This window comes from Pelodiscus sinensis, chromosome 1 (assembly GCF_049634645.1).
Source record: "Pelodiscus sinensis isolate JC-2024 chromosome 1, ASM4963464v1, whole genome shotgun sequence".
NCBI lineage: Eukaryota > Metazoa > Chordata > Testudines > Trionychidae > Pelodiscus > Pelodiscus sinensis.
The window spans coordinates 29,804,215-29,831,687 of NC_134711.1; the positions used below are offsets into that span (position 1 = coordinate 29,804,215).

The window sequence follows — 27,473 nt, forward strand, 5'->3', positions numbered from 1 at the left end:
GTCCAGGCCAGGGAGACGCGGAGCTAGCGCCCCCCTCCCAGCAGACCAGGGAGACGCGGAGCGGCTTTTCTCGCCGCGGAGGACACGGGTCTGCTGGGGGGAACAAGACACCCGCCAAAAGGGGGCACCCCAGAGCGGAAAAATTAATTTCCTAGGGAACAGCAGGAGCAGCAGGCAGTGAGACCCATTGTGTTACAGTCCCCACCTTGGGAGCAACAGCTCTTTCCCTCTTCAGCACTAGAGCTGCAAGTATCTTGTTAGCGTCACGTGAAATTAACAAGTCCCTTCCAGCCTGGCAGAGGTGAAGCTGAAAAATTACCCAGTGGTATGGGTGGACAAGAATGGGGAGGAGCAGGACAGCAGGGAAGAGGGGATAAGCCCCAACCCCACACCCTGGCTGGAGCGGAGCAGGGTAAGCCCCGAGGGGATGGGTCTGGTTGCAAAGTGGGTGAGTGGACAATGAGGACCCACCTGTGGCTAAACTCCTGTTCCCAACACAGAATTTTTCTTTAAAATTAATCCTGTGGATAAATTCACACACACACTTCACAGGAAGGGATTTCCATTTTCTGCTCAGTAGAATACAACAACAGCTTTGATTGTATCAATATTTCACTGTGCTCTTCAATGACTATTGATTACACTTAATACCCATTTCACTGAACCATCTGTAGCAAATTCTATTTGGAACAGTAATATGCATTGAATAAACTTTTTTTAGTTATAAAAAACAAAGATTCTGACTATTAAATGAATAACTGGGATCTTTCAGGTACTCCAAAAGGAAGATTTGGATATAGCATGAAACACTGAAACTTATGATCAATTTTTAATTAAAATATCAACCAAAAAAACCTTCATATCAAAACAGTATGTGTTTTTCTTAGAATAAGGAAGTTGTATGAGAATCAGGGTGTTTTCCACCTAACTCCAGCTCCCCGTTCCCCCCCAAAATATGTACCAGTTCCGACTTACATACAAATTCAACTTAAGAACAAACCTACAGTCCCTATCTTGTACGTAACCCGGGGACTGCCTGTATTTATATATTCACAAACGTAGCATCTACCATCTTGTCTACTGAACTCCTTACATCTAATATTGTTTTCATATTACCATGTTAAGGCATATGATGTGCCCCCAATATTTCTATCAGACTGAGGGTTTTCAACAGGTAATTGTATTTAAATAGAGACATACATGTTGTAGTTACAGATAAAAATGTGAGCTGTGTGGCTTTTGTTTTATGGTGCTTATTTTAATTATTGTTTGGCTCAGACAGTGTACCATCACAAAAAGATGTCATGGCACGCGGTCAAACAATTATAATACCCCTTTCCTGGACCAAATTCAGGTCCACTGTCACTTCTTTAGCATCAGAAAGTCAAGAAACACTCTGTACAGACTGGAGGAAGCATTAAGAAGGACTAGAAAGACTGTCAGGTAGAGTGGCCAAGGAACTGTACCACTGGAATATCGAAGAAGGGCCAAAAGAATATAAAGGAGTACAGATTGAGCACAGTACTATTGGACCCAAGGAGCACCGGAAGAGGGCAAGTTAAAAAATAAAAGGTAAATGGTAGCATGAAGTAAAGCAAGAGGAGAAACCTGCAGAGAAAAGCCAGACAGGAAAGCAGAAGTAGGCTGGGTAAGCTCTAGGAAAGGCTGGGCAGGACAACAGAGCTCAGAAATGATTTGTGGCACAAATGAGCATATGGAGGCAGGAGATAATGGCAGGAATTTACACATGGAAGAAAGCAAGAGTTTAACTTTTTGGAACTGGCAAATTTCACAAATGCTTGCCAAAGTGACTTCAAATGGTACAAAAGCAAAGGAGTGATTTTACGGTGTGTGTCCTGAAAGGTGCCAGAGTGAGGGAACTAGAAACTTATTGTCAGGGGGCCTCAGGAGGAACCATCCTCAGGGATGAAATGGTAGCTCAGCTTCAGAGTCTGTTTATTTCTTGCCCTCTCTATTGAGACTGCCAACAAAAGTGCTAATTAGTATGAGTGATAGGGTTGGCAATGAGCTCACAGGCTCATTTCACATAGGTCATCATATAGCAGTCTGATGAAAATGGCCTTCGTTAACAGACTGCCAGCACTACATGTGACCTGGAGAGAGAGAATATTTTACATCCCATTACCAATCACCAAGCCAGACTAAATCTACAGGAGCCATATAAAGAGCCCAAGGATCCCAGATAGAAAAGAGCTGCAAAATTATTTTCATTTAGTGGCAAAAATCTTTTTTACTAATGAATGTGTGACATTTTTCAACAACTCAAATGAAGTCAGAAATCAGAGACCTTGTCCAAATCGTTCATCTAAAACCAGTAAGCAATCAGAAAGGAACAACTACAGATCCATATAGTTTTATATGAACTATCCAGAATTATTTGCATTCAATATTAAATTAAAATAAAAAACCAGACAGTATCACTTTGCCATAGAAGTGCATTTTTTTTCTTGAAACTTTTTTGGATATTTCTCAACAATCGACTTGGAATTCATAGCTCACTTTCAGAAACAAAGACCCTTGGTGAAATATACAGAATTTTAAGAGAATTCATTTGCAGTAGAGAGAGGAATCTATAGGACCACAAGGTCTTCTTGTGTTCAGGTGCAAATATTTTGTAGGTGCAATTTACTACATATATCTACTTTTCAAATGCAGTCTACATTTCCAGTTTTTTTATCATATTATCCCACTGTTATCCCAAATTATCCCACTAGTGCAGCGACACTACTTCTAGCAAAATGCCTGCTAGCACAGTCTAGCTGCCAACATTTTACCATTTGCAGCCACTCCTAGTGTTAGGCAGCCTTAGCTGCCAAGGTGCTTTAGGGAACATCAAAAGCCAAGGTGGTGGTATGTGCTTGTTCAGAGGAAGAGGTGGTTAAAGCAAAATATCCAGTTTCCCCAGATATCAGAACACAGCCAAACATATGTTCAGTCTAGTTATCTGCTTGGGAATTTAGCTCTTCGGCCTTTTCATGGATGCAGCTGCACAAAGAGGCTTTGAAGAGTTATCTCAAATGAGCTTTTTGTCAAATTACAGGGTTTACCTTTTTCATAGAATCATAGAACACTAGAACTGGAAGGGATCTCGAGAGGTCATCGAGTCCAGTCCCCTGCCCTCACGCCAGGACCCAGTACCATCTAGACCATCCCAGACAGAGGTCTATCTAACCTGCTCTTAAATATCTCCAGAGATATTAGTGAACACATGAATGAAGGAATGGGCTATTTCACCCATCTCTCCCTTCTGGGGGGTCCTCCAAAAAGAGACTTTTGAGGGAAATGTGAACAGATGGGCTCTCTGAAAGCAAGTGATGGGGAAGGAGCAAGGTTTCCTATCGTGGTTGCCACCTGTACGGTCTCCTGGAACCTTGGACCTTCTTCATTCTTATCCTGGAGATGTCATGACCAGACCAAGGGAGCCAGATGACACTGCCACTTCCCCTTCAGCTAAATCCTCACCAGCTGAGATATGATATTTTGTCACACACATACCTTATTTCTTCTTTTTCCTGCCCCTCTTTTCCCTTCTAAGGCTATGTCTAGACTGCAGGCTTTTTTCTATTTCCGCTCTTTTTTTCAGAACATTCTTTTCCTAAATTTGGCCTCTAAACACGGGGCCAAATTTCAGAAAAACCTTCTCTTTCAGAACATCCCTTATTCCTCTCACTGAGAGGAATACAAGGATGCTGAAAAAACACTCCCACTTTTTTGGAAACTGTTCTGAAAAAGCGGATGCATTCCCTGGATGCAGTATCCCAGAAAAACTCTGCAGTCTAGACATAGCCTAATAAAAGTCTGGCTTAGCCAACCAAGATGGTATATTTTATAACACTGCTGTCAGCCTGTGACCAGAGAGTTAAATGCAATTCCCTGAACAGCCCCATCAGTGGTACAAATTGGCCAGTGGTGGACTGAGGCGAAGTCTGCAGTAGGCAATGAAGTTGAATTGAGATACACAACTCCAGCTATGGGAATAGCATAGATGGAATTGACATACCTTAGTCTGACTTACTCTGCATTCCCATTGTGGGGATTGATGGGAAAAACTCTCATCGACTCCCCTTACTTCTTGGGACCTGGTGGAATATTGCAGTTGACGAGATCATGATCAGTGGTCAATTTAGCGAGCTTTTACTAGCCCTGCTAAATCTGGGGTGCACAATAATTTTTGCGTGGGGGCATTTAATGAAATTTTTAAGTGGTCACAGGCCAGCTCCAACCCCTTCCTAATGGGGAGAGCCCTGAGGTGGAAGGGGTGGGACTCGGGTCAAGCCTCCCCACAGAGTTGTCTGGGGCCAGAGGCTTTTAAAAGCACAGCAAAGGGCTAATTGCTCCCAGCCCCACTGCTACCACATTGCCTGGGAGCAACACAGGTTGCTTCAGCTATTTAAAGGGCTCACTGCTCTGGTCCCTGCACCACAACCAGAAGCCATTTAAATAGGATCCTGCTGTCTGAACCACCTCCTGGAAATTCAGTGGCAATGGCAGCGGAATATAAACAGAAAGTGGGCAGATGCAGTCCATGTGCCAGATTAGTGTTAGGTGGGCCGGATACTGCCCCCAGCCACATCTTGCCCAGCCTTGTGCTAAATCGACCCCTGGGAGATTGACTCTGTGGAGATCAAGTTCCCGGTAAGTGTAGACAAGGCCTGAGTCTGTGTCCTGCATCTGTGTGTTTCCAGCAGGAGGGCTGCCAGTGAGCATCAACACCAGAGATGGGAGCTGGCTTTCTAGCTTTACTGTTCTTTTTCTTTACATTTTTGTGTGTGTGTGTCTTGTTGTGTCTTCTAGGAACCAGGATGGGACTTCAGCAATGGCACCAGCAGCTCCAGCCATCCCCATTCACTTCTCTTTCCACCAAAAGTCCAGTTAAGGCCATCTTTAATTCCAACTAAGTGATGCCCAACTAGTGGGGGGGATGCTGTTAAAATGAAAGTCTTACTTAACACTTTACATTATAATTACTTTAACTGCATTTCCTTCTTTTTCTATAGCTTTGAGAAAGGGTTAAAAGATTTTTTTAAATGGTGTATTTGCCAGGGTACTATTTAGGCTGAGGTCGCTGTACAGTAGACCCTGTTTTAAAACTCTTTAGCGTTGAACAATTTCAGATTCATATTAACAACTTTAACTCTGTCAGAAGCTGGGAATGGGTGATAGGAGAGCGCTCAAAAAATGAGGTTTACAGGATCTTTCAAAAAAGGGTTTATTTTCGACAGATCCGCATCCAGACTGCCTTTTTTTTTTTCGAAAAAGCTCCATTTCGAAAAAAAGTGGTGGCCATGTTTATGCTAATGAAGCATGGGATATTTAAATCCCTGCTTCATTAGCAATATCGACGTGAGAGGCGTAGTCTAGACGGACCCTGTATTCACTAGTTTTGTGATTCATTTTGGTATTATACATTTGAGTACATTACAGTTAGTGCATCTAAAACTGGGTTTGCATTTTACAGTATAAAGTTATTTAAACAGACTAGTTATTTTCAGTAGAAAACTAAGTTCTGAAAAGTTAGTTGCTATTGGTGTAGTGACAACTGTATGCAAATGTAACCCCCGTGTGCACTAAGCTCCAGAGGTCCTAAGTTCAGTTCTGCCTGTCAGCACTACACAAACTCAAAGAATTGTCTTAGTAATTAAATTTAAACCAGATTATCCATGTTTTTCTTATATTTGGCTTTTGGAAAGAATTATTGTTATTCACATGTAAAATGTACATAGTACAAGATGAGTGCAGTAATATTTTATTGAGTCAATTTCATATGCTATTTGTCACCTATAGCAGCAGTTCCCCACTGCCGGTCCAGACTGGCGTTGGGTAGCAAACCACTGGCTGCCAGGCTGCAGCAGCTCTTGGGGCCAGGGCTGGGATACATTACCCAGCACCTCCCCTCCCATTGTGGCTGTTGGGAGAGGCACATCCTTCCCCAGTTTGCTGCATGACAGGAGGGCCATGCCACATCCAGCACAGCAGCCTTAGGGAAGCCATGCCCTGAGAAGCAGTGCTGAGTTGGCATCTGGGAGTCAGAACAGGCCTAGGTGAGGAGGGCTGGGCAGGCACTGGGGTCTCCGGGGGCAGGACTAGTGCTGGGAGGGCCTGGGGGTGGGAAGGCTCTAAGAGGCAGGGGGTTTGTACTGGGGAACTCTGGGGGCAAAGCTAATACTGGGGGGGCTAGTACTGGGGAGCTCCAAGAGGTGGGGGGTTGACATTGGGGTGTCCAGGGTGTGGAGCTGGCTCTGGAGGCAGGGCTAGTAGTGAGGGGGCTATTGGAGCAGGACTGTTACTGGGGGGTAGTGGAGGGGTAGAGGGCCCTAGAGGGTTAGGGCTGGCACTGGGAGCCGGGGCTTTTTTTACTGTGGACTGGCAAACCCAGTCACAAACTTTTGGCAGACCGGTAACATTCTATTTGTATATTTGCATGTTCACATTTTGCATATGTATAATGAACATGCAAATATGTAATTAGAATGTTACTGGTCTGCCAAAAGTTTGTGACTGGGTTTGTCGGTCCACGGTATAAAAAAAAGTTGGGAACTACTGATCTATGGTATACTGTCAACTCAAACTTTATGGATTTCTTGTATTCATTTCTTCCTCCAATTTGAATTAATATGGCTACTAGGCACTAAATAAGTCCTGTAATCAGTTTTTCATTAGATGTATCATTGACCAACAAATGATCTGAGAACTGCATTATCTAAATTCAGCCTTGTTTCTTCCAGTTTATAATTCATGGTGAATCATCAGTACCATGACTTAGTTTAAACGTAGAAAATCCTTTTAACACACACACACACACACACACACACACACACACACACACACACACACACACACACACACACACACACACACACACACACTTACTTCAGCTCTCAAACTCAAGAAATTAATGGTTATCATGAAAGAAGGATGTAAGAATTTTACAAATTAGCTATAATCAAATTACTTTTTCAACAATGTCACAAAGCTTATAAAATATGCAGGGAACTGCAGAGTCACCACCCATAAAACATAAAATCCACTGGCTAATTTGCTAGTTCCTTGTTTTTTAATTTTTCAAACAATTGTATCTATTTGGCAGGCTCCCATGCATAAAGGATGATGCATACGCTTCTGGATTTGGTGCTTTGCATCAAACTGGCTATACAGTAACAATTATACTCACTGTTTGGAATTTAGATGTCCCAGATGGAAGCCTATTAATTAATTCTGTGTTTGGCTAAATCTGTTATGTTGCTGCCAACTAGCTTTTGCTATCACAAACCTATAGGACAGAGTTCTGGTGATGAGTACATTTTGGAGTGTGAGAGAACGTGGCTGGGTAAACAGGTTAGCAGGTTAGTGACAGTTCGCTTTACACAACTTACTCTGAATTTTGAAGATCTGCTGTGAAATTAGCACTACTAAAATAGGTCAGACTGAAATTGTGAAAAAGGAACAGATTGGCACACAAACTCATGGCAACAGAAAACCAACTGTATGGTGTACAACATAACTTTATTTTTCAGAAGAGTTCACTTCAACATGTCAGAACAAAATGTAGTTTTCTAATCTTGAAGCCAGCAAGATTTAAAAAATTAAACTTTTGAGTTTTTCATCTGTAATTTCTATATTGAAATGTTTTTTAGAAAAGAACAATCTATTCTAATATTAATGAAGACATAAGCAGACACTACTTACTTACTCTCAGCTTAAAATAAACATATTACACAATCACATATGGTGCTTTGGTAGTATAATAAACTACAAAGGAAAACAATTCAGAGGAAACAATGTAGTTTGTCAATTATCTACATTTTTGCTATGTTGTAACAGCCCCAGTTATATTTTTTATTTACTTTTCATCTTTCCATCAGAGCAAACTCCCTCCGCATTCCCTTTGTGGCTTATTCCTCACAATAGGGTCCTTCAGAACAGGATTGTTTCAAAACACTATGAACACGGCCTCTGGCAATAGGAGTTCTTAAAGGGTTTCAATGAACATTCATGACACACAAAGATTTTTACTCCACAAAGACCTCTTTTTCTCAGTCTTACACGTTTGATCAGCACATCTGAACAATGCTCTCACTTTTGAGTACATACATTGTACTTCTGACCAGCTGATACTGATACTTCAGAATATGATCAATATCTCCATCTGCTCATGAGCTGAATGTGCCATATCCACGGTGCTGCCTATCCAAGGATCAAAAGAATTGGGTTTCTCTTTAGACAGAAGTGGACAGCTAACTTGACACTTTTGCAAAACATGTATTTGTAAAACTGGATTATTGTACTTCAAGAGGAGGCTTTATTTCAAAATATAGTTAGTACATGTCACTCTAAAAATAGTGTAAATAATGCTTTTATGTTAAATGAGTTTAAACAATATTGGTTCAATCGATTTTCCAACCAATCCTATTATAGAACAGTGTAAAATAGTACTGCTTTTCAAAAAGTGTTCAAGTATTTCACTGAAATACATAATGAAAAATAGTCTAAGATTTATATTACTATATTTTAAAGGAAAATCATTTGCATATGTTATCAGAACACTGCAGTACAAATATCATTATAGCAATGATACAGCATATCACTTCAAAATTATAGTTAAACATAATTGCCTCCAATGAAAAAAAAAATCAGCCATCTAGGATAACTGTACTTCAAGTGCTTCAGCAGTACAATCAAAAATTACCAAGGTTTAAACAATGCAAACAGGTGGGAAAACACTAATAAAGCTAATCAGCAATAGTTTCAATAAATTATGTAAATACAGTACTGTTAGTTCAGACATGAAACAAGGCCAAACACAACTTTTTTTTAAACTATATACAGAAAGGGTGCTAAATTCTGATCTTCATTATGTAGACGTGAGACTGGAATGACAAAACAGAATTCAGCCCAAATCTATATTGACTTCAGACTTCAGCATAGAAGTATTAATACAAAAACAAATATACACATTTAAATAATCAATTTTCCTTGCTGCACTAGCAAGCAACTAACACAGTGAATTTATGATTTATCAAAGATTTTCCTCGTGACTTCATACAGGAAATTAACATTTATTATATGTTTCCACATTTCACTAATTAAAAGTACCTAAAACATTTCAGTCAATTAAATCACATTTAAGCTGAACATTTGGCTCCCTATCCTAAAAATAGTTTCATCTTGTATAAAGAACTTTGCAAAGGACTGTGCCATTGTCACTGCTGAGGAGGGAACCTTTTTGTGCATTAATTTAAAATACTTTAAAGATGTAAAATTTGCTGGTGCTTTATAATATGTATTCTCTCTTTTCCTTTTGCCTTTCTGGTATTATAATATGCCCTTGTGAGCTGCTTGTGAGATATTTCAGTTGCAGTTTGTGGTACAAGCTGCCCCGACTTGCGATGAGGTTGGTTCCAGAGATAGCGTTGCAAGTCGGGGGCATTGCAACTCGAGTCTGCATTTACAACAGTCTTCATATACCATCGTAAATGTGGGGCCAAGGATGTAAGTTTGGGGATTTAGGCCCCTTCTGCACTTACGGAAAAGGTCGTAAGTGCAGGGGGTCATAAATTGGGCTGTCGTAAAGCGGGGGCCTCCTGTACTTGGTATCATCTAAACAGTTCATTAAAGCCTTTTATAATCCCAAAAAGTTCCATGAAGGGGAGTTTATAAATACATCTGTAAATCATACCTGATCTTACATACTGTGCCTTTTATTTACTAAAATATTTCAAATCTCTTAAAATTATTACTTAAAGCCAGGAATGTATATTTGAATTGCATTGATAAGTTGCAAGATACAGTCAGAACCAAGTAATGAAAGATTAACCAAAAACTGAAATGAAAATGAAGTAAATGAAGATATAATATCACTACTATCCAGTATTTAATCACATGCATCTACAGAATAATTCTAGGAAAGCAGATCTTTGAAAACTGACATTGCAAATATCTTATTTTGATCTACTCCAATGGTGTGATTTCAGTGGAAAATTCTCACAATACTTAAACACATATATAATCATTATTGCAACACAGTCATTTCATTCTTTTAAAATGGCATGAACATCAATTATTATGAAAATGTAAGCCAATTAATACTCCTTGTGCCATATACATAATTTAGGTTGTTCTTCTGAGATCTCCTGATGAATTTAGGTTTAAAAATTTCTTTAATTAATGTACATAGATGAAGTAAAATATTTATAAAATTATATTTTAACAAACAAAATGCTTTTCAACTTTAAAATATGTATTAACTTGAATGAAATTCATATTTACTCAAGTAATTTTCTTTGTTTTTTAAACTGTGTGGAAGGATATCTATAGAAATTGCTCAATTGTACTCTAGCAGTAAATAGCTTCATCATTAGAGTTCTCTTCTATTCCTCTTGCAAAGAGTTTTATTAACTGACAATGAACCCTGCAAAATAAAGAAATTGTGTAGTCAAGATCTTTTTTATTAAGAAGTAATCACATTGCTATGAGCCTAATTTGAAATCACTGTGCATCACATACAGCTGAGCTAAACAGTCTACACTTCAGCGCAAAACTATTGCTTACTGTTGCTTACACACTTCCCTTCTGCAGAGTATATTGGACTATGGACTATTTATTCATAAGTTCACAGGTCCTGCAAACACAACTCCTCACAGAGACCTCTGAGTGGGAGTTTTGCATGAGCAGACTATATCTGATAGGTCATATCTATTTATATAAGCCTCAATGAAATAACTGATTCATAGATTCCAAGGCCAGAAGAAACCATTGTGATTATCTACTCCTTTGAATACCGTTCAATGGAACTCTGTCCTATGGACATCCATCTGTACTGTATAACTTTTTCTTTTTACCAGTTACAAACTGCTTCCTTCCACATGCTCTCCATCTGATATGAACATTTACAACTAGGTAAATATACTTCTCTACATGTCAAGGCAACATCTGACAAAGACCCAAAATCAGGGATACATATATCTTTATGTAGATTAAGGGTTGGTCTACACAGCAGGGTTTAACTCGAAGTAAGCTATGCAAATTGAGCTACATCAATTCCGTAGCTTATTCTGAAATTAGGGGTGTCTACACAGTAGTTATTTCAAAATAGAGCACTCTTCCTCTGACTTCCCTTACTCCTCGTACAACAAGGGTTACAGGAGTCAGAGTAAGAAGTCCTCCAGCTTGACAGTAATAATAAATAATGCTAGTTATTTTGAAATAATGTTGCTGTGTAGATGTACTGTAAATAAAACAATACGGAATTGATTCAGTCCTTTACAGAATATAGTTTCTAAAATGTAAGTTTTATGATCCTTTATTTCTGATTCAAGTAATTTTAATAACAAAAATAAAGGGATATCAAACGTGTGCAAAATATTAGTAACTTTGAGTTGTATACGAGTGACAGCCTTCAAAATGAAGGATAATTGAAGGATACAGGTTCAAAGCCAAAAGTGGATATTGTCAACCTTTATACAACCTAACTAGAAGTTCGGCAAACTTGTGAAGTTGTGTGGGACTAGATCCTCACTGGGTCAAATGACCACTGGAAGTGCTCTCCCTATCTTCCTTGTGGAATCCTGGGAATTATGGAAATAACTAATAGCCATGTAAGCTTTTCAGTGAAGTAGGAAGAAAAGAACTGACCTATTTTCCTTTCCAATCATTGTTTTTCAGGCATATTTACAATCAGTTTTACTTGGTAAACAAGAAGACACATGAAGAATAGCAAATGATCTCTGAAACCAACCAACCAGAATTCTTGTTGGAATGTATTTTGAATCTATCAGGTACATTTTAGTGTTTATTAGTATAAGAAAAAGTATGCATTTTATTTTTTCCTGTAAAGTATCTGGTAAAAATCAAATGCTAGCATTCAAAGTAATTCTTGAAAAAGATTCCAATAAGAATCACTGAATTCTTTAGGAATACAGTGTAATCTGTTACTAACTTCTTAAAACTGATTTAAAAGCAGACATCTTAAAAAGATCTCCTTGCTACTAACAATATACATCTCAATAGTTACTCACCTAACTTCAACAGCCAAGCTATCTAAAGTTTCTCCATCGCAGTTCCAAATACTGTTACTAAGAGTACAGCAACATGTTGGATGGTCACTGCAGAACTGGCTGAAGTGTCTCTTTCCTATATCCTTGACATCACTGTCATTGTCTTCTAAATGTTTTGATGTAAATTGAAACTTCTTTACCCGATAAACCTCTACAAATGTGAAGTCAAACTACAAAGAGAAATTAAAACAGGTATTCTATAAAGTATGTTATTTAAATTAATCAGTAAAGCTTAATACAGAAAGCAGCATTTCATTTTCACTGGGGTTTCCAATTTTCCAGAAGGGCTGACTGTGGCATGAAGTACAAGTGACATTCTCCTAATGTTACACAATAACTGAATGGTTCTTTTCACATAAAATACACGGTCCTCCAGGCTGTCAGGCCTTTGCTTTCATCACCACAACATAGGTTCTCAAGGGACTTTCCCCCTCACAAAACCCTGCCCTTCTTTACAGCTAATGGGGCATGATCCTAAAATTATTTTAACATGGCCAAACATTTTGTTTTTAGGGTTGATTGGTTTGTTTGTTTCCTGGCTGAAACTATTTACCAAATTCGCTCCGATATTTGTGACAGGTTTAGGCATCCCCTGAACAGTGCTTTGGCAGGAAATGTACTGTTCACCAAAACTCTTCCTGTGGTTCCAATCGGGAAGGGTCAGCTCTGGGCCCAGCAGCTTCCTCTCGCAGCCAGCCCAGCACCGCTTCCCACAACCTCCAGGGAAGCTGCCAAAAGGGCTAGCATGAGTCTGCACACTCCACTCTCCAAGGAGCTCACAGGTGGTGAGGGGGAAGAGGACTTGCCGGCCCCCAAAAAAACTAGCCCTCAGAACCTTGTTTCCCCTGCTCCTCGTCAGAAACACTGACTATCTGGACAGTGCTGTAACTTGTGCAATAGCTACCGTACGAGGCCATGACTGCAGCCCCCCACACGCCTGTCCTGCAGGCAGCACGTGCTACTCAGGCTGCATTCCTGGCCTGAAGCTGGGAGTGGTGGGGCACAATACCACGCACACAAGCAAAGCTCCACCAGACCACCACTCTGTCCCCTAATCCCCGCCACCCAGTGCACAGCCTGGAGTGGCTACGTCCTCCACTCCCCACGAACAGCAGCTCCCTGGAGACAGCGGCACATTCCACCATCAGGATCCCGGCCCCATGCACTTCCTTCCATGTATGCTGGTGGGAAGGGAGCGGGTGAGGAGCCGGATGCCAGCAGGGCTCTGCTCTAGGAAAACGCCACCGGCAGCCCACAGTAGTCAATGCTGCTTGTTGTCTTGCAGACCAGCACCGGAATTGGTAGGGACAGCATGTGTCTACATGACATGGGCATGGCCTGGCAGTGTGCCGCGGCCTGGTAGTGGTTTGCAGCCTGGCACCAGTCTGTGGACCAGCGGTTGGGAAACACTGGTCTAACGTAATTACCAAAAGGAATTTGGCTAAGGCAGAGCTGGGTAAAATACAACCTGCAGGCCAGATCCAGGCCACCAAGCCACCGGATCTGGCCCACAGACGCAGCGGGGAGCCCTGAATTCCCTGCTTGACTGGTTCTACCCACACACCGTTCAAAAAAAGTGGTCATCGGGCTGTTTTTCTTTTCATAACAGCGAGCCTGGAGGAGAGGAGGGAGAAGGCTTCTTGTGCTGCCCCTAACACCAGTACAATCCCACTGGCTGGTTTCTGGCAGCACATGAAGCACCATGCCCCCCTCCCCTCCAGCTCATAGTTATTCACACATGCACACAGTCCCTACAACCTGAGCAGGGGCAGGGCAAGCAGGAAGGCAAGCTAAACTGCCTGAGAAACACGCTGGGCTGCTGGCTGGGAGTCATCCAGGTAAGTTTCCCAGTCAGAGCCTGCCTCTGGCATCCCAACCTCCCCTTTCCCCAACCCTCTGCCCTCATATCCCCTCCCAGATCCAGCACCCCACTTCCCTGACCCAGATCACAATCTCCTCTAGGTCACAACTCAAATGCCTGCACCCCAATCCTCTGCTCTCCCAGGTCACAACCCAAACTTATGCCCCTTAGGTCACAAGCCAGACCCCAGCACCCAAGGTCACAAACCAAACTCCGGCACCCCAGTCCGGTGCCCCAGATCACAACCACCTCCTTCACCCAAACTCCCTCCCAGATTCCACACTCTCTCCTGCATCCCAATCCCTTACTCTAAGCTCCCCTCTGCACCCAATCTCCATCCCAGACCCCGCATATCCTCCACTAATATCATGGAAGAGTGCGGCCCTTGACCACTTACCAAATTCTTGGAATGGCCTCCCACATCAAAAATTATTGCCCACGTCTGGGCTAAGAAACCCATGGAAGAAGTCCTTGCTCTTATGCAAAATGTCATGAGATCTTTGGTTGTCACATACGGTCAGAATGTGTCATCCAGAATAAACAGATGCTTGTTTATTAATTCAACCACAAAATTATTTTTGTGCCAAATAATTCTACTAGCATTTAGACCAGGGCTACTCAACGTTGGAAGCCCCAGGGGCCACAATGATACTCTCAGCACATGCCGAGGACCGCAACTTAAGTGTGGTTGCATATACATGCAAATATATATGCAAATAGATTCTTTTTCGCAGTGATGGGCATGAATACAAAGATTAAGGCAAGACCATACAATACACAGGCCCCATTTAAGTCAGTTCTGCTGATATTAATAAAATGCAATATTTACCCACTTTCCACCCATACAACAGCACTTTTAATGAGCAATGACAATCTAAGAATTTAACTACTAAATCGCGTATCAACAGAACACTATTATATTGACTACTTTTTTCTTTTGGCTCCCACCTGAAGGCCACATGTTGAGCCCCGCATGAATCTAAACTACATCGTGGGCTGCAAACAAACAGGCTGCAGGCCGAATGTTGAGTAGCCCTGATTTAGACCATCTTCATATCCTGAATAATACATGGCCTTAAAATGAGACAACACATACCTGATCATCTTGGTTTGTATGCCTGACGAGATACCTTAAAAAACTGAATCTGGAGCATTTGCGAACTATAATGAGGTCAATAGAGCCATCTGCCAAGTGAGCTGCTGGTGAAAGACCTTTAGGACTCCGTGGACAGGCACAACTCATATTGACTGCATTGATGGCCAAAAACTTTCCTTTAATAACTTTCCAATCTTCTTCTTCATCTTCTGAAACACAAAGTCATGAATGTCATTAACACTATTGCTGATATATCTATAGGAAGGGTAAGATACAACTATGCTCAGCAAGTGTCAGTTATGTAATAAACATTTTAATGCATTATGAATATAATACAATACGTTTTGTACATTTTATCATGCATTCACCCGCAAAGTTCATATTGTAATACAGTAATTCCTCATTTACACGCGTTTCTGAAAATGTTTGTGCTAAGTGAAAACGTGCCTTGCGGTGTCAATTTTCCCATTAAAGATAATGGAAAAAGTGGGGTTTGCGTTTCAGGTGGTGGTGGCAAAGTCAATTTTTTGTTGGTGCTGGGTCATCAACGACAACATTATCTAGCAACACAAGATAACTAGCAACACAAGTCGCCATGATTTGTTAAAACACAAAGCTAAACATGTGAGTGAGAGTAGGAGTGCTGTGACCACATGTACTCATCCGCTCATGCGTATTACCACTGTTTTCACCAATTTATACCGCCGCACGAAGTAGTCCGCCACTTGATTATTTTCGTTTTATTTCAGGGACAGTCGTGTTATTTGAAAAACATTCCCTAAAAAAAAAAATCATGCTATTGCGAAAACGTGTTAAGTGGGCACGTGATAAATGAGTATTTACTGTATCTAATATTTCTTCCTACTAAGGATTCTTTTCAGGGTCTATAGACCAAAATGATACACATTGTTCTCTTTCATATCATAAATGTTTGACACTTTTATCACATGAATGTCAAAGTCAGTACCATATACTTAACATTAAATGGTAGTGGAATTAACCCACATGAAAGCAAAAAACAAAAACAAAAAAAAGTGGTGTCTATTTAAAAAAGGGAGCAACAGGAGACACAGCAATTTTTGCCGTTTTATTTTTAATTTATTAATGTATTTATTTATTAAGATGTTGATACTAGAAAATTAAGGATGTGTGTATGGTGGTTTGCTGCTCCACTCTGTTTTGATTTTTTCCCCAAGCCACAAATGTATTCAAATAAAATAAAAAATGTGGGAGGGAGGATAAATGACTCAAGGATGACTGAAGTAGAGAAGGAGGGAGTAATGGAGAGCTGAACACTTTTATGGCAACCTCCGTTTGCATGGGATTAACTGAGGGCAGAACTGGTCCCTGTATGGTATTATAAATCTGCACACATAACAGAAACATAACGTAGATGTTTGTTTTCATCAAGACCAAATTATGGGTATTAACAAATTATAACCAGACTCAGTTTAACTTTCTGGATGCATCCATTTTACTATAACGTAGCAGTATTTTTTCCCCTCACAGTCATCTGTTACACTGTTACACTGGAAACACTGTATACAACTGGCATTTTAAAAAAAAGTAAAGAAAAATAGTCAGAAAAGGAAGTTAAATTGTATGTTTTGGTTTCAAGTTTACATTTTTTCTGCCTTATCACTTCAATGAATTAAGAAGGCTACAAAGGCATTTTCAAAAATCCCTTCAAAATAGAAATGGACTTTAAATATTTAATATAGACTCCTTTATACAACTTATCCAGTGAAAAGATGCTTGGAGGCTATGGTGAGACACACTGTTTTAAGAATCTACCTAGACAGAAAAGCCGCACAATAGTTGATTAGGGTAAAGTATGTTAAAATAAATATTAAGTACTCAACAAAGCAGACAACCTTGGATTATCAATTTTGGGTGCTGAGTAGCAGTAATAAACAGTAAACTTCTGATAATCCGGCACCTTTAGGACCTAGGGAGTGCTGGATTATCAAATATGTCGGACTATCGGAAGGGGGGACTATGAGGGGTTTCGGGTGGAGTGCAGGACCAACCCGGCAGCACCCCAGCTGCTCTGCCCCGGCTTTCCCTAGTCAGCTGCTGGTCAGTTTCAGCAGCGGCTGAATCCCGGAAGCCGGGGGCAGAGCAGCTCCAATTGTCCGGCTGCCCGGAGCACTTCCGGGTTCCAGATGGTGCTGGACCATCAGGAGTGCTGGACCATTGGATGCCAGACCACTGGAGTTTTACTGTACTGTGTCAATGAAAAGTGGGGAAACGGAGGCTATGGGACACTCTACTTGTAGAGATTTTGCAATATAATGTTCTTTCCCTCTACTCATTTTGGTAAATCAGTAACAAATGGTTTTCATTCTGAGTTGAGCTTCTGTGACTTAAATGGAATATATCTTCATCTCTATGATGAGAGCATACTTGAGATTTCTTTCATCAATATTATAATTCTAATAGTCTTTGAATGTGATCAAATGGTTCTATGCTTGTTTTGGAGAAGAATTATCCTGATCATGCAAAGCTTGCCTTCAAAAGCAGTAGTGGTTGCCTGTGTTGGATTCATTTTGAACTGATCTTCCTTCAATCTAAACAACAAGACGGAGAAAGCAAGAGCCCAAGGGAAATATTTCTTAAAAGCAAGTCATTTCTCTAAATTCACTTGTATTTTCTACTTTTTGGACTCGTCCACTCAGACTCTTTGGCAAATTAACTAAAGGAAAGAGTGTTAAACATGGATATGTTTCAGAGTATTTGACTGAAATATTCATTTTAGCCTTGACTCTCTGCAGGCTGCTAAGAGCTGCTGAAATAAATAGTGCTAGTACTCAACATTTGCTCAGCACCTGCACAGTACTGAGAAATGCATTCAGTACTCAGCCATGTGAGCAAATTATTAAACCTGTGCTGAAATGAGCAGAGGGGAAAGTGGGCACGGTGGAGGGAAGGGAAAGTAATTTAATGCATGGGTGCCGTGGCCTTTTTAATCCTTTTAGTTCTTTTTACTGCAAACCAAGTACAATTGCAATACAAAATCAAGACTAGCAGATTATTCCACCTTGCTCATCAAGAGGACCAGCAGCTGACAGTATTCAGCATGATCAGAGGCTTAATGCCTCATGACACATACTGGCCACCATATTCCTGATGGCTCACTAGCTGGCAGATCCTATTCTCCTGAGCCAATGTTTATTGTATCATAACTAACATAATACCATGCTTAGCAACCTTTGTGATGGCCTCTTTCACAACTGCTTTTTAAATCTTTGCAGGGTCGAGTCTTTGGTCAACACAAGATGATTTTCTTCTAGGGTGACATGACACATTACCATCATCATGCCACTTTTTTCTGCACATAAAGATGCTGAAAGTTAATTCAGAGTTAGGAGGAAAATATGAAATTTGAAAGAACTATGGAATGCTAAGAAACTATGATAAGCTCTTAAAACCGATTAAAATATTACCTCAATATGATGCAATTTCATTTTACCAGGACTATGCAATGTTAAAATAAGTTATATAACCATAGAGAGCACACAAAATCAAAATCTGTACCTTTGATTTTGGCTGAATGTGAAGTGCATGCCCATAGGAAAAGCAGAGGTATGAGACAGTGAATGGAAAGCACTGCTAAAAATGTCCTTTGCACCTGATTTTTGGGGATTCTGGGACTGATTCAGCACCTTCAACAAGCACTGGCTCAGGTACACTGTGAGCTATGCAGGTTCCTAGGCATAAGTCAAAGCAACTTGAGAGTTTTTGTAATTTACTGCAGCTGCTAATATCTTAATGGGTTGAAATAGCAACTGGGGACCAGTGCAGCATGAAAACATCCTAACTCTTACACTGGCAGCAGGAGGTGGGCCAGAGACATAAGTCAACACTTTTGGAGCTAGATATGCTAGTTTTATGGCCAGAATCTACCAGTAATGTAAACATGACTCCAATATATAGGAGGATATGGCCCATTATGTTTAATATTTAAGGCCGTGATCCACTGAAATTAGGCTTTGGATCAGGGACTATGGAAATGAAGAACAGACACACAGGTCTGCACTAGAAATCTGTCCAAAAGACAAGAACACTGAAGAAGGATTTACATGAGGAGACTGAGGCCAGGAACTAGTTTCTAGTCAAATGGAATGCACCCATTTACATTAGTCTGAAGTTGCCTCTAGTCAAGATTCAAGGTTTGCCAAGATGATAGAGCGCAAGTGAGGGTGAGATAGGCTAGAGGAAAAGTGAGTTGCACAGAGCCTTGAAGGGGAGGGAGCAGTAATCTGAAGGTACTGAGGAAAGAAACTGCAAGTAGGGATGGAATAGGATAACCATTTACACAATTAATGGATATGGCTGGGCTTATCAGTTACCATGAACGATTACATTCAGGCTCCTGCCCCGCTCCTGGGGAGCTGGTTGCCACTCCGCACTGCTGCTTCTTGGGAGCGCCAGCTCCGGGTATGCACCAGCTTCTGGGGAGCTGGCTGCCACCCTGCACTGCTGCCTCTGATACAGTGGTTACATGTTTACCCAATTACCCACTTTTTAACATTCCTAACTGGAAGTCAACGCAGGAATTCAAGGAGTTCTGCGTGTGTTTTGGGGGGAGGGGTTGACATGATTGGAGCACCAGATGAGGAACAATAAACACATTTGGTGTAACTGGTAGGATATCACTGGGAAATATATTAAGTAGGCTGTGAAAAGTCCATGTTCATAACATGATATTTACAATTTTTAAATATATAACTGCTTATTCAGGATGAACATCAATGCTGAAAAAGTACAAAACCTTCACTTTGATCTGTCCAGACATCCATCTAGGAGGCAATTCAGCTTTCACACACTCTCAGGGCTTGATAATTAAGTGTTATTTTGTGATCAAGAATTCAGATGGTTTAGGATTCAGATGAACACAAAACAAACTCATTTTCTCAGGCAGGAGAAACCTGATCAATTGAACTGTTCAAGGAATTAGTATATTTATTAGAAGGATATTGGAGGATGATATTTCTCATGGTTTTTTTTCATTCTTCTTTTCAAACTGAATCCCAAATTCTTGACAAGTTTATAATAATTAAAACAAAGTAAAACTGATCTAAGCGTTTTAAGAATTTTTATTGTAATAAAATGCTACACCAGGGGTCCTCAAACTTCACTGTACTGCAACCCCCTACTAACAACAAAAATTACTACATGAGCCCAGGAGAGGCAACTGACGCATAATCCCACCCAAATCCTGCTGACCTGGGCTTCAGCCCTGAACGACTGGTTCAGGCTCCAATTTCAGTCATGGGCCCCAGTAAGAATAAGACAGTCCTAGTGAACACCATTAAAAGGAGTGGCAATCCACTTTGGGTCCTGATCAAGGCTCCCTCTAAGGGTACGTCTAGACTACATGCCTCTGGCGACAGAGGCATGTAGATTAGGCTACCCGACAGAGTAAAATGAAGCGGCGATTTAAATAATCGCCGCTTCATTTACATTTACATGGCTGCCGCTTTGAGCCGACAAACAGCTGATCAGCTGTTTGTCGGCTCAGCGCGATAGTCTGGACGCTCCCCTGCCGACATCAAAGGGAGCTGTCGACAACCCAGGTATGCCTCCTGGGATGAGGCATACCTGGGTTGTCGACAGCTCCCTTTGATGTCGGCAGGGGAGCGTCCAGACTATCGCGCTGAGCCGACAAACAGCTGATCAGCTGTTTGTCGGCTCAAAGCGGCAGCCATGTAAATGTAAATGAAGCGGCGATTATTTAAATCGCCGCTTCATTTTACTCTGTCGGGTAGCCTAATCTACATGCCTCTGGCGACAGAGGCATGTAGTCTAGACGTACCCTTAGTTGCATGGCAGCATGGCCCCACAGCTGCTTAATGAGCCCTGCTCAACTGCTAAGGGTTGGTGCACATAGAGCTGCCTAACTGGAGGAGAGGCATTTTTCCCTTAGGGCTCATTAAGCAGCTGCAGAGCAGTGCTGCTGCTCATCTTAGAGGGAATCTTAGTCCTGAATCACAGTTGAGAACCGTGGCACTATTCTTTACATTTATCACTACAGTAAGTTACCATTATGCTCTGATCCATAATTCTGTTGCTCCTCTAGTTGTTGCTTACTGTGACTGCAAATGTAGCACCTGAAAAACAAGAATATTCTTCAATTTAATTGTAGTATGTTTTTCTCAGTTATTGAAATAAGTGACTTACATGATTTCAAATTTGGAAAAGTTTACTTTTACCACAGCCTATATGCATTGTTCTTTAGCACATGAAGATTCCAAGTGCTTCTGAGTCAGTCAGTGGCTGGATTTACACTAAAGATATCTGTGTAAGAAATACCCAATTCATAAAAGGGATACATACACAGTAATGACTGACTTTAGTATTTAAACCATGCATATGTCACACTAAAACTTTTTTCTGCTAGTGATCAGAATCAAACTGAGCTGCCATTTTAAGAGATGTATAATACACTCCCAAGACTCTATACCAGAGTACCAAAGTACCAGAACAAGAGCACAAGTATGGCTCTTCCCCACCCACATCTGCACCATGGTCCTATTGCTCCAACTAAATCCATGGATTCCTGTACCCGTGCAGAGCCTCACTGATTTCAATGATCTGTCCTGATAGAGTGGACAGCAGGAGCAGGGTTCACACTAAGTCTTTGGGAGGGGCAATTTACAGCACTCCCAAGGGCTGAGGAGTCTGTCTGATCCCCATTTCAAACAACATTTTTTAAATGTCAATTTGTTTGGAAACTCCTGTTTAGCTTTTACAGGATTTCTTAATTTCATAATTATTTCCAAGTTCAATATTTTTAAATGGAAAATAGTGAAACACATAAAAATGTACTACTATCTTTGTTATGCTTCATTAAGATTGCCCATCATATTTGAGAAGGAACAGCTATGTGCTAATACTAGCGTGGGACAAGTCACTCCCAGGATAGGTATTTGGCAGCATGAACCGGACACAGGACACCAGGCTCTAAAGCCATGAGACTCTATTGTCCAAAATCAAACATCCTGGTTCCATCATGTCAAAACCAGCAACAGATTCTTAAGCCTCAATGACTACTGACAATAGCAGTTCTAACTTGGAGCAAAATTATTATTAGAATTGAACAAAAAGGAAATTAGAGATCAATTAAAATATTTGGCTATTTCAGGGGACCTTGCCCCCAGTTAAAAAAGGTTTGAGTTTTGCAATTTACTTCAGTGGGAACAGAACAAGTCCCAAATCCTGAAGCGACTAACAATATATGTAGTCACATTTACTTCAAGAGTTATCTTGTGATAACAGAAAAGATTTGTACTTCAGTGGGGCTACTCACCTGCATCAGTATTTCCGGGATTTAAGGCCTCATAGTGTGATTACTTCTTGTTTGCAAAAGCTAGAAGACTTTTGGATTTGTCTTTTGCTAGTGTTTACATGACATATGCCCTTGAGTATCTCTTTAGTAACTGAGCACTACATTATTGCTTTATTTTGCTTTTTTTAATAACGCAGGATGAAATATGCCAGCAGGTTAATAGACACATTTTTGTAATACAAGTCAGTGCTAGAGGTGTGGTGGTTTTTTTTTTTTTTTTTTTTTTTTTTTGAAGAGTTTACTTTGTCTACTGACCTAGGAGAACTTCCACAGCATGTTTCTGGATATGGAGAAAACAACATTGCCTAATCTGTACTGAAATAAATGTTCTGAATTACTTTTCTTTGTTAGCTCACACAAAGTGAAAGTGAATAGTTTATCAAAATTGAAACCCTCTTTTCTGAACCCTTTTAAAACAGTCTGTATATATTACCAATACATATTAACCTACCCTGTTCTGCATCTGTTTTTATCTCTTGGAGATCCCAGTGTGGGTTTTGCTGGCAGAAAGGAAACTGTTCCCTCATAATAATGATGAGAAAGAAATGTCTTAAAACCTATATAAAAATCAAAAAACAAAAACAAAAACAAAACAGTTTGCATAACTTTTTTGTTGAATTAATCCCACATTTTATCCATTCCTTAGTATTTCCTCCACCAGGAATTGCAAGAGAACAGTTTCTCTCTTCAGTTCCACATCTCTTTGCTATTCTGGAACTTTTAGAATGGCTGAAGAGAGAAAAAATACCTCTCCTTCATTTTCTTTATTACTTGAAGAACAAAAATTGTGGCTCAGACTTTTAAAGCCAGCTGTGGTGCTTACCTATGCAACATCCATTCATTTCAGTAGCCTGTAGATTGTTTTTTAAAGGAGAGGGGACAAACAATACTTCCCTGTAGCATAACACATGAATTCACAGGGTTACAGAATGGAGTGTACAGCCAAAATTAAAATGCAGATACTAGTTTCCAAAAGTCTCTGTCAAAGTGAGAAGCACTACAATATGAAGGTCAAAATACAAGAGTGAATGAGTATATTTCTGGATTTATCAGCAATTTGGCAAACAATCTTAAGAAAGAGTGATGACGAACTACAGAGAGTAGAAATATTTGAAGATCACTAGTTCATCTCCCCTAAAAAAACCCTCCATCAAATCAAAACCCATCAATCCATTTTTTTCTGACCAACATGATTTACAGAATTGAGGATAATAATGTTTTGTAGCATAGGATAATAATGCTTCTTCCACATTACTATAGTTCCACTGCTCCTCTAAACCCAAGATGCTCACTCTCTCCAGTGAATCCAATATCTTGCTCCATTTTTTTTCCTCATTGAAATTCTAATACAATATTTGTGAAGAGGAACAATTGTGTTCATTTGTTCTCCTACTACCAAATGTTGCTTCTTGCCCTTACTCTTTGTATGACTAGCATGTTAACAAAAAAACATTACCAAGCTCTCGCCACTAAAATTGGTTATTGAAAGTTAAGGCTCATATGTAGTATCACTATTACAAACAGCACATTAACAATAGCATTGCTATTACAGGTTGGACCTCCTTGATGCAGCACCCTCTGGACCTGACTGGTCCTGAACCAGAGGATTTGCCAGACCCTAACCCTAACCCATTAGGTCCCTCCTCTAATGACCCATATCGCCCTGCTACCCTCAGGCGCGGGCACCCCCCAGGGCTTTTTAACTGACACTCGCTCAGCTGCTGCCAGGACAGTTGTTGACATTTAACAAATTTTGCCTAACATGACAGCTTCCACAATGTAAATGGAAACAGTTGTGATTAATACTATTAGCAACTTTGTTCACTTTACTCACTGAATTAGTGTCTTGATGAAATTTATTTGTAGAGGAGGAGGTTACATACCTGTACCTGCAAGGCTTTTTGAGATGTGTGGTCCCTATCTGTATTCCACTGCAGGTTTATGTATGTGCACCATGGGCCCAGAACCAAAGAATTTGAAAGATGGGTCTGTTGGTCTGCACACAAGCCCTGACTCACATCAGGCCTCTAACCAAGGTGATAAAAAGTGATAAAAGAGTGGGGTGGTCTGCACATGTGCCCTGACTACCACATTGGTCAGAGGCATGATGTGAAAGAGTGATAAAAGGGTGGGGTTGATTGATGCCATCTCCAGTTCCTTCACCACTTTAAATCTGACAGATCTGAAATGGAAGGGAAAGAGGGTAGGACCACATATCTCAAAGACCCTTAAGGTAAATAACCTCCTCTTCTTTAAGTGATGGTCCCTATTATATTCCACTGTGGGTGACTGCAATACCTAAAGTGGGAGAGGGTGTGAGAATGAGGACAGACAGGTTGTGTAGACCATCACTCCAAAGGAGGTATCACTGTGACTTGCCCCAAGGTGTAATGTATTGTGAACATGTGGACAGAACTCGACATGGATATTCTACCTACACCTATCAAAGGGATGTCTTTAAGGGATGCCATAGTAATTGCGTGCAATTTAGTGGAGTAAGCATATACCCCACTAAAAACAAATTCAACAGCTGGAAATGGAGTTGAATGCAGCCAGAAATCCAATGGGAGATTTTCTGGATGGAGAAGGCCTGTCCACTGACACTCTATGCTACCACAACAAACAGTCTAGGGGACATCCTGATTGTTTTTGTTCTCTGAAGGTAAAAGTCCAAAGCTTGTCAGACATCGAGCGAATGAAGTCTATATTCTCCTGTAGACATGTATGGTTTTGTGAAGAAAAACAGCTAAGTGAAAAGACCGATTAATATGAAAGTGGGAAATGACTTTTGGGTAAAAATGTCAGATGTAGAGATAAGGAGATCCTATCCTGTGGAATATTGTAAATGGCATGTCTGCCACCATTGCTTCCAGTTGACTAATCCTTCTCCCTGAAGTGATAGCAACAAGGATGGAGATCTTCATGGAGATGAGGGAAATGGTACAAAACACCATTAGTTCAAAGAAGAATTTTCATAATACTGAGTACCAGTTTCAGTTCCCATTGACACACAATCATTTGGAGAGGAGAGCACATTGGTAGGAGGCCTTTCCAAAATCTAGAATTAGCATAAAAACAGATTAACCCTCCATACATGGATGTACTATGCTAATCATCACCAGTGGACTCACAAAGAGCTGAGGGAGAAAACCAATGTCTTTAAAGACAGAATATAGTCCAGGATTAAGAAAACTCTGCAGCTTCTGGAATAACACCTTTATGTTATACCCAATATGAAAAGAGTTTCCTTTTAGTCCAATAAAATTGTCTAGTGAATCTTTCCTACTGTTAGAATATCCTGTACTGCAGTGCTGATGAACTTATATATTTTATGGTTGATGTCCTACCAAATACCATGATCTGAGGTTCAGTAATTGTGAATTGGGTGAGAAGATCAGGGAAGTTCAGGATGGTAGTCAGTGGAGAGGATGACATATGCAGCAGACTAGGGAACCAGAATTGTCTGGAACTGAGGGTGGCAATCAGAGTGACCTGCCGTTTCTCACCAGATTTTGTATAGTACCTAGAAGTAGGAGCAGTAGTGGATGGAAGGGGTAGTTTAGTTGGTCTAACCGGGAAAGAAGGAGAGTATCACCCTGGGAGCAGTAACCAAGGGCATTCTTGAGCAACATATTGGCATACGTGCAGTTTGCCTGAGAAGTGAACAGGTCTCTGTTTGGGGACTCCCACGGCGCGAAGATGCTGTATAGTATTTTTGTCATGTTCTCACTCACGGTCAATTGTAAAGAGTTTGCTGAGTGAATCAGCAAGCATATTCTCCATCCCCAGAAGACAAGCTGTAGACAGAGTGATCTGATTGCTGATGAGCCGGTTCCAGAGATTGATTGCAACTGCGCACAGAGCGGTGGATATCGCTCTCCTTTGTATACTGATGTAGAAAACAGCGGTGGTGCTGTCTGAAATTATCAGGATTAGAGAATGAGTGGAACAGTAAACACCATCTTTACTGTTTGAAGTTCTAGGATATTGATAGTCATCCTGAATCCCATATCCTTTGGGTCATACATTTGTCCATATGAACTACCGAGCCTAGCATCCATGCATACATCAGTGATGACCTTGGCGAGAACTGTCAGCATGAGATTCGTGGAGTAGCGAATCACTGAGTATATGAACTGCAGCTCAGTCAGAAGGCAATGGAGGTGAAGTCTTGCAATGAGGGGGTGGTCACAAGTGCAAAAGGCCATGTGGTCAAGCACAGACAGACAAGTCTGGGCTGAAACATCAGGGTTGCTCATGATGCAAACTATGATGTTGTTCATATCCTGAAATCTGTCTGTGAGCGGATAGGTCTGTGCCAAGACAGAGTTTAGGGAATCCCAGAGTTGGGAAAGAAACTGGAAGCAATGATGGAAATGATTACTTGTCTCTCCTTTATGCAAGTCCCTGCATGAACCAATGAATAGTATTTTCAATTTCTTTACCTTCTAATGTTAACACAAAGCCACTTGTGAATTAAAATATTCTGAAAAGCAGATTAGACCCCAAGGTAGCATTTCAAAAACAAGGTCTTTTTAAACTCCTTCTATTCCTAAATTCAGTATAACCTTCATTTTTGAGCTACAGGCAGTCCCCGGGTTACGTACAAGATAGGGACTGTAGGTTTGTTCTTAAGTTGAATCTGTATGTAAGTCGGAACTGGCATCCAGATTCAGCCGCTGCTGAAACTGACCGCCAGTTCTGACTTACATACAGAATCAACTTAAGAACCCCAGGTGTCCCCAAGTCAGCTGCTGCTGAAACTGATCAGCAGCTGATTCCAGGAAGCCGGGGCAGAGCAACTCTGCCTCGGGCTTCCTGTAGTCAGCGCTGGTCAGTTTCAGCAGAAGCTGACTTGGGGACGCCTGGGGCTGAGCAGCTGGGGTGCTGCTGGGTTGCTCCAGTAGCGCCGCTCCTCGGCGCTACTGGACCAACCCAGCAGCACCCCATCTGCTCTGCCCCAAGCGTCCTGATTCAGCCGCTGCTGAAACTGACCAGCAGCGGCTGAATCAGGACGCCTGGGGCAGAGCAGCTAGGGTGCTGCCAGGTTGGTCCAGTAGCACCCAGAGCGGCGCTGCAGGACCAACCGGC

At 41.0% G+C, this 27,473-nt stretch overlaps 1 protein-coding gene across 2 annotated transcripts in view; it reads right to left on the reverse strand.

The window, feature by feature from the left end:
- Positions 1 to 7,505: 7,505 nt before the first annotated feature.
- Positions 7,506 to 27,473, reverse strand: part of CERK (ceramide kinase) — a 65,602-nt gene continuing 45,634 nt past the window's right edge. The window contains exons 9-13 of one of the 2 annotated variants that reach the window (XM_006120418.4): positions 22,834 to 22,939; positions 21,077 to 21,144; positions 15,032 to 15,237; positions 12,036 to 12,244; positions 7,506 to 10,429 (exon numbers count right to left, since the gene is read on the reverse strand). In XM_006120418.4, coding sequence (XP_006120480.2) covers positions 10,354 to 10,429; positions 12,036 to 12,244; positions 15,032 to 15,237; positions 21,077 to 21,144; positions 22,834 to 22,939 — 665 coding nt within the window. In that variant the 3' untranslated portion in view covers positions 7,506 to 10,353. Of the gene's footprint in view, positions 10,430 to 12,035; positions 12,245 to 15,031; positions 15,241 to 21,076; positions 21,145 to 22,833; positions 22,940 to 27,473 lie in introns of both variants that reach the window. The other variant, XM_006120417.4, reaches the window with a different exon arrangement.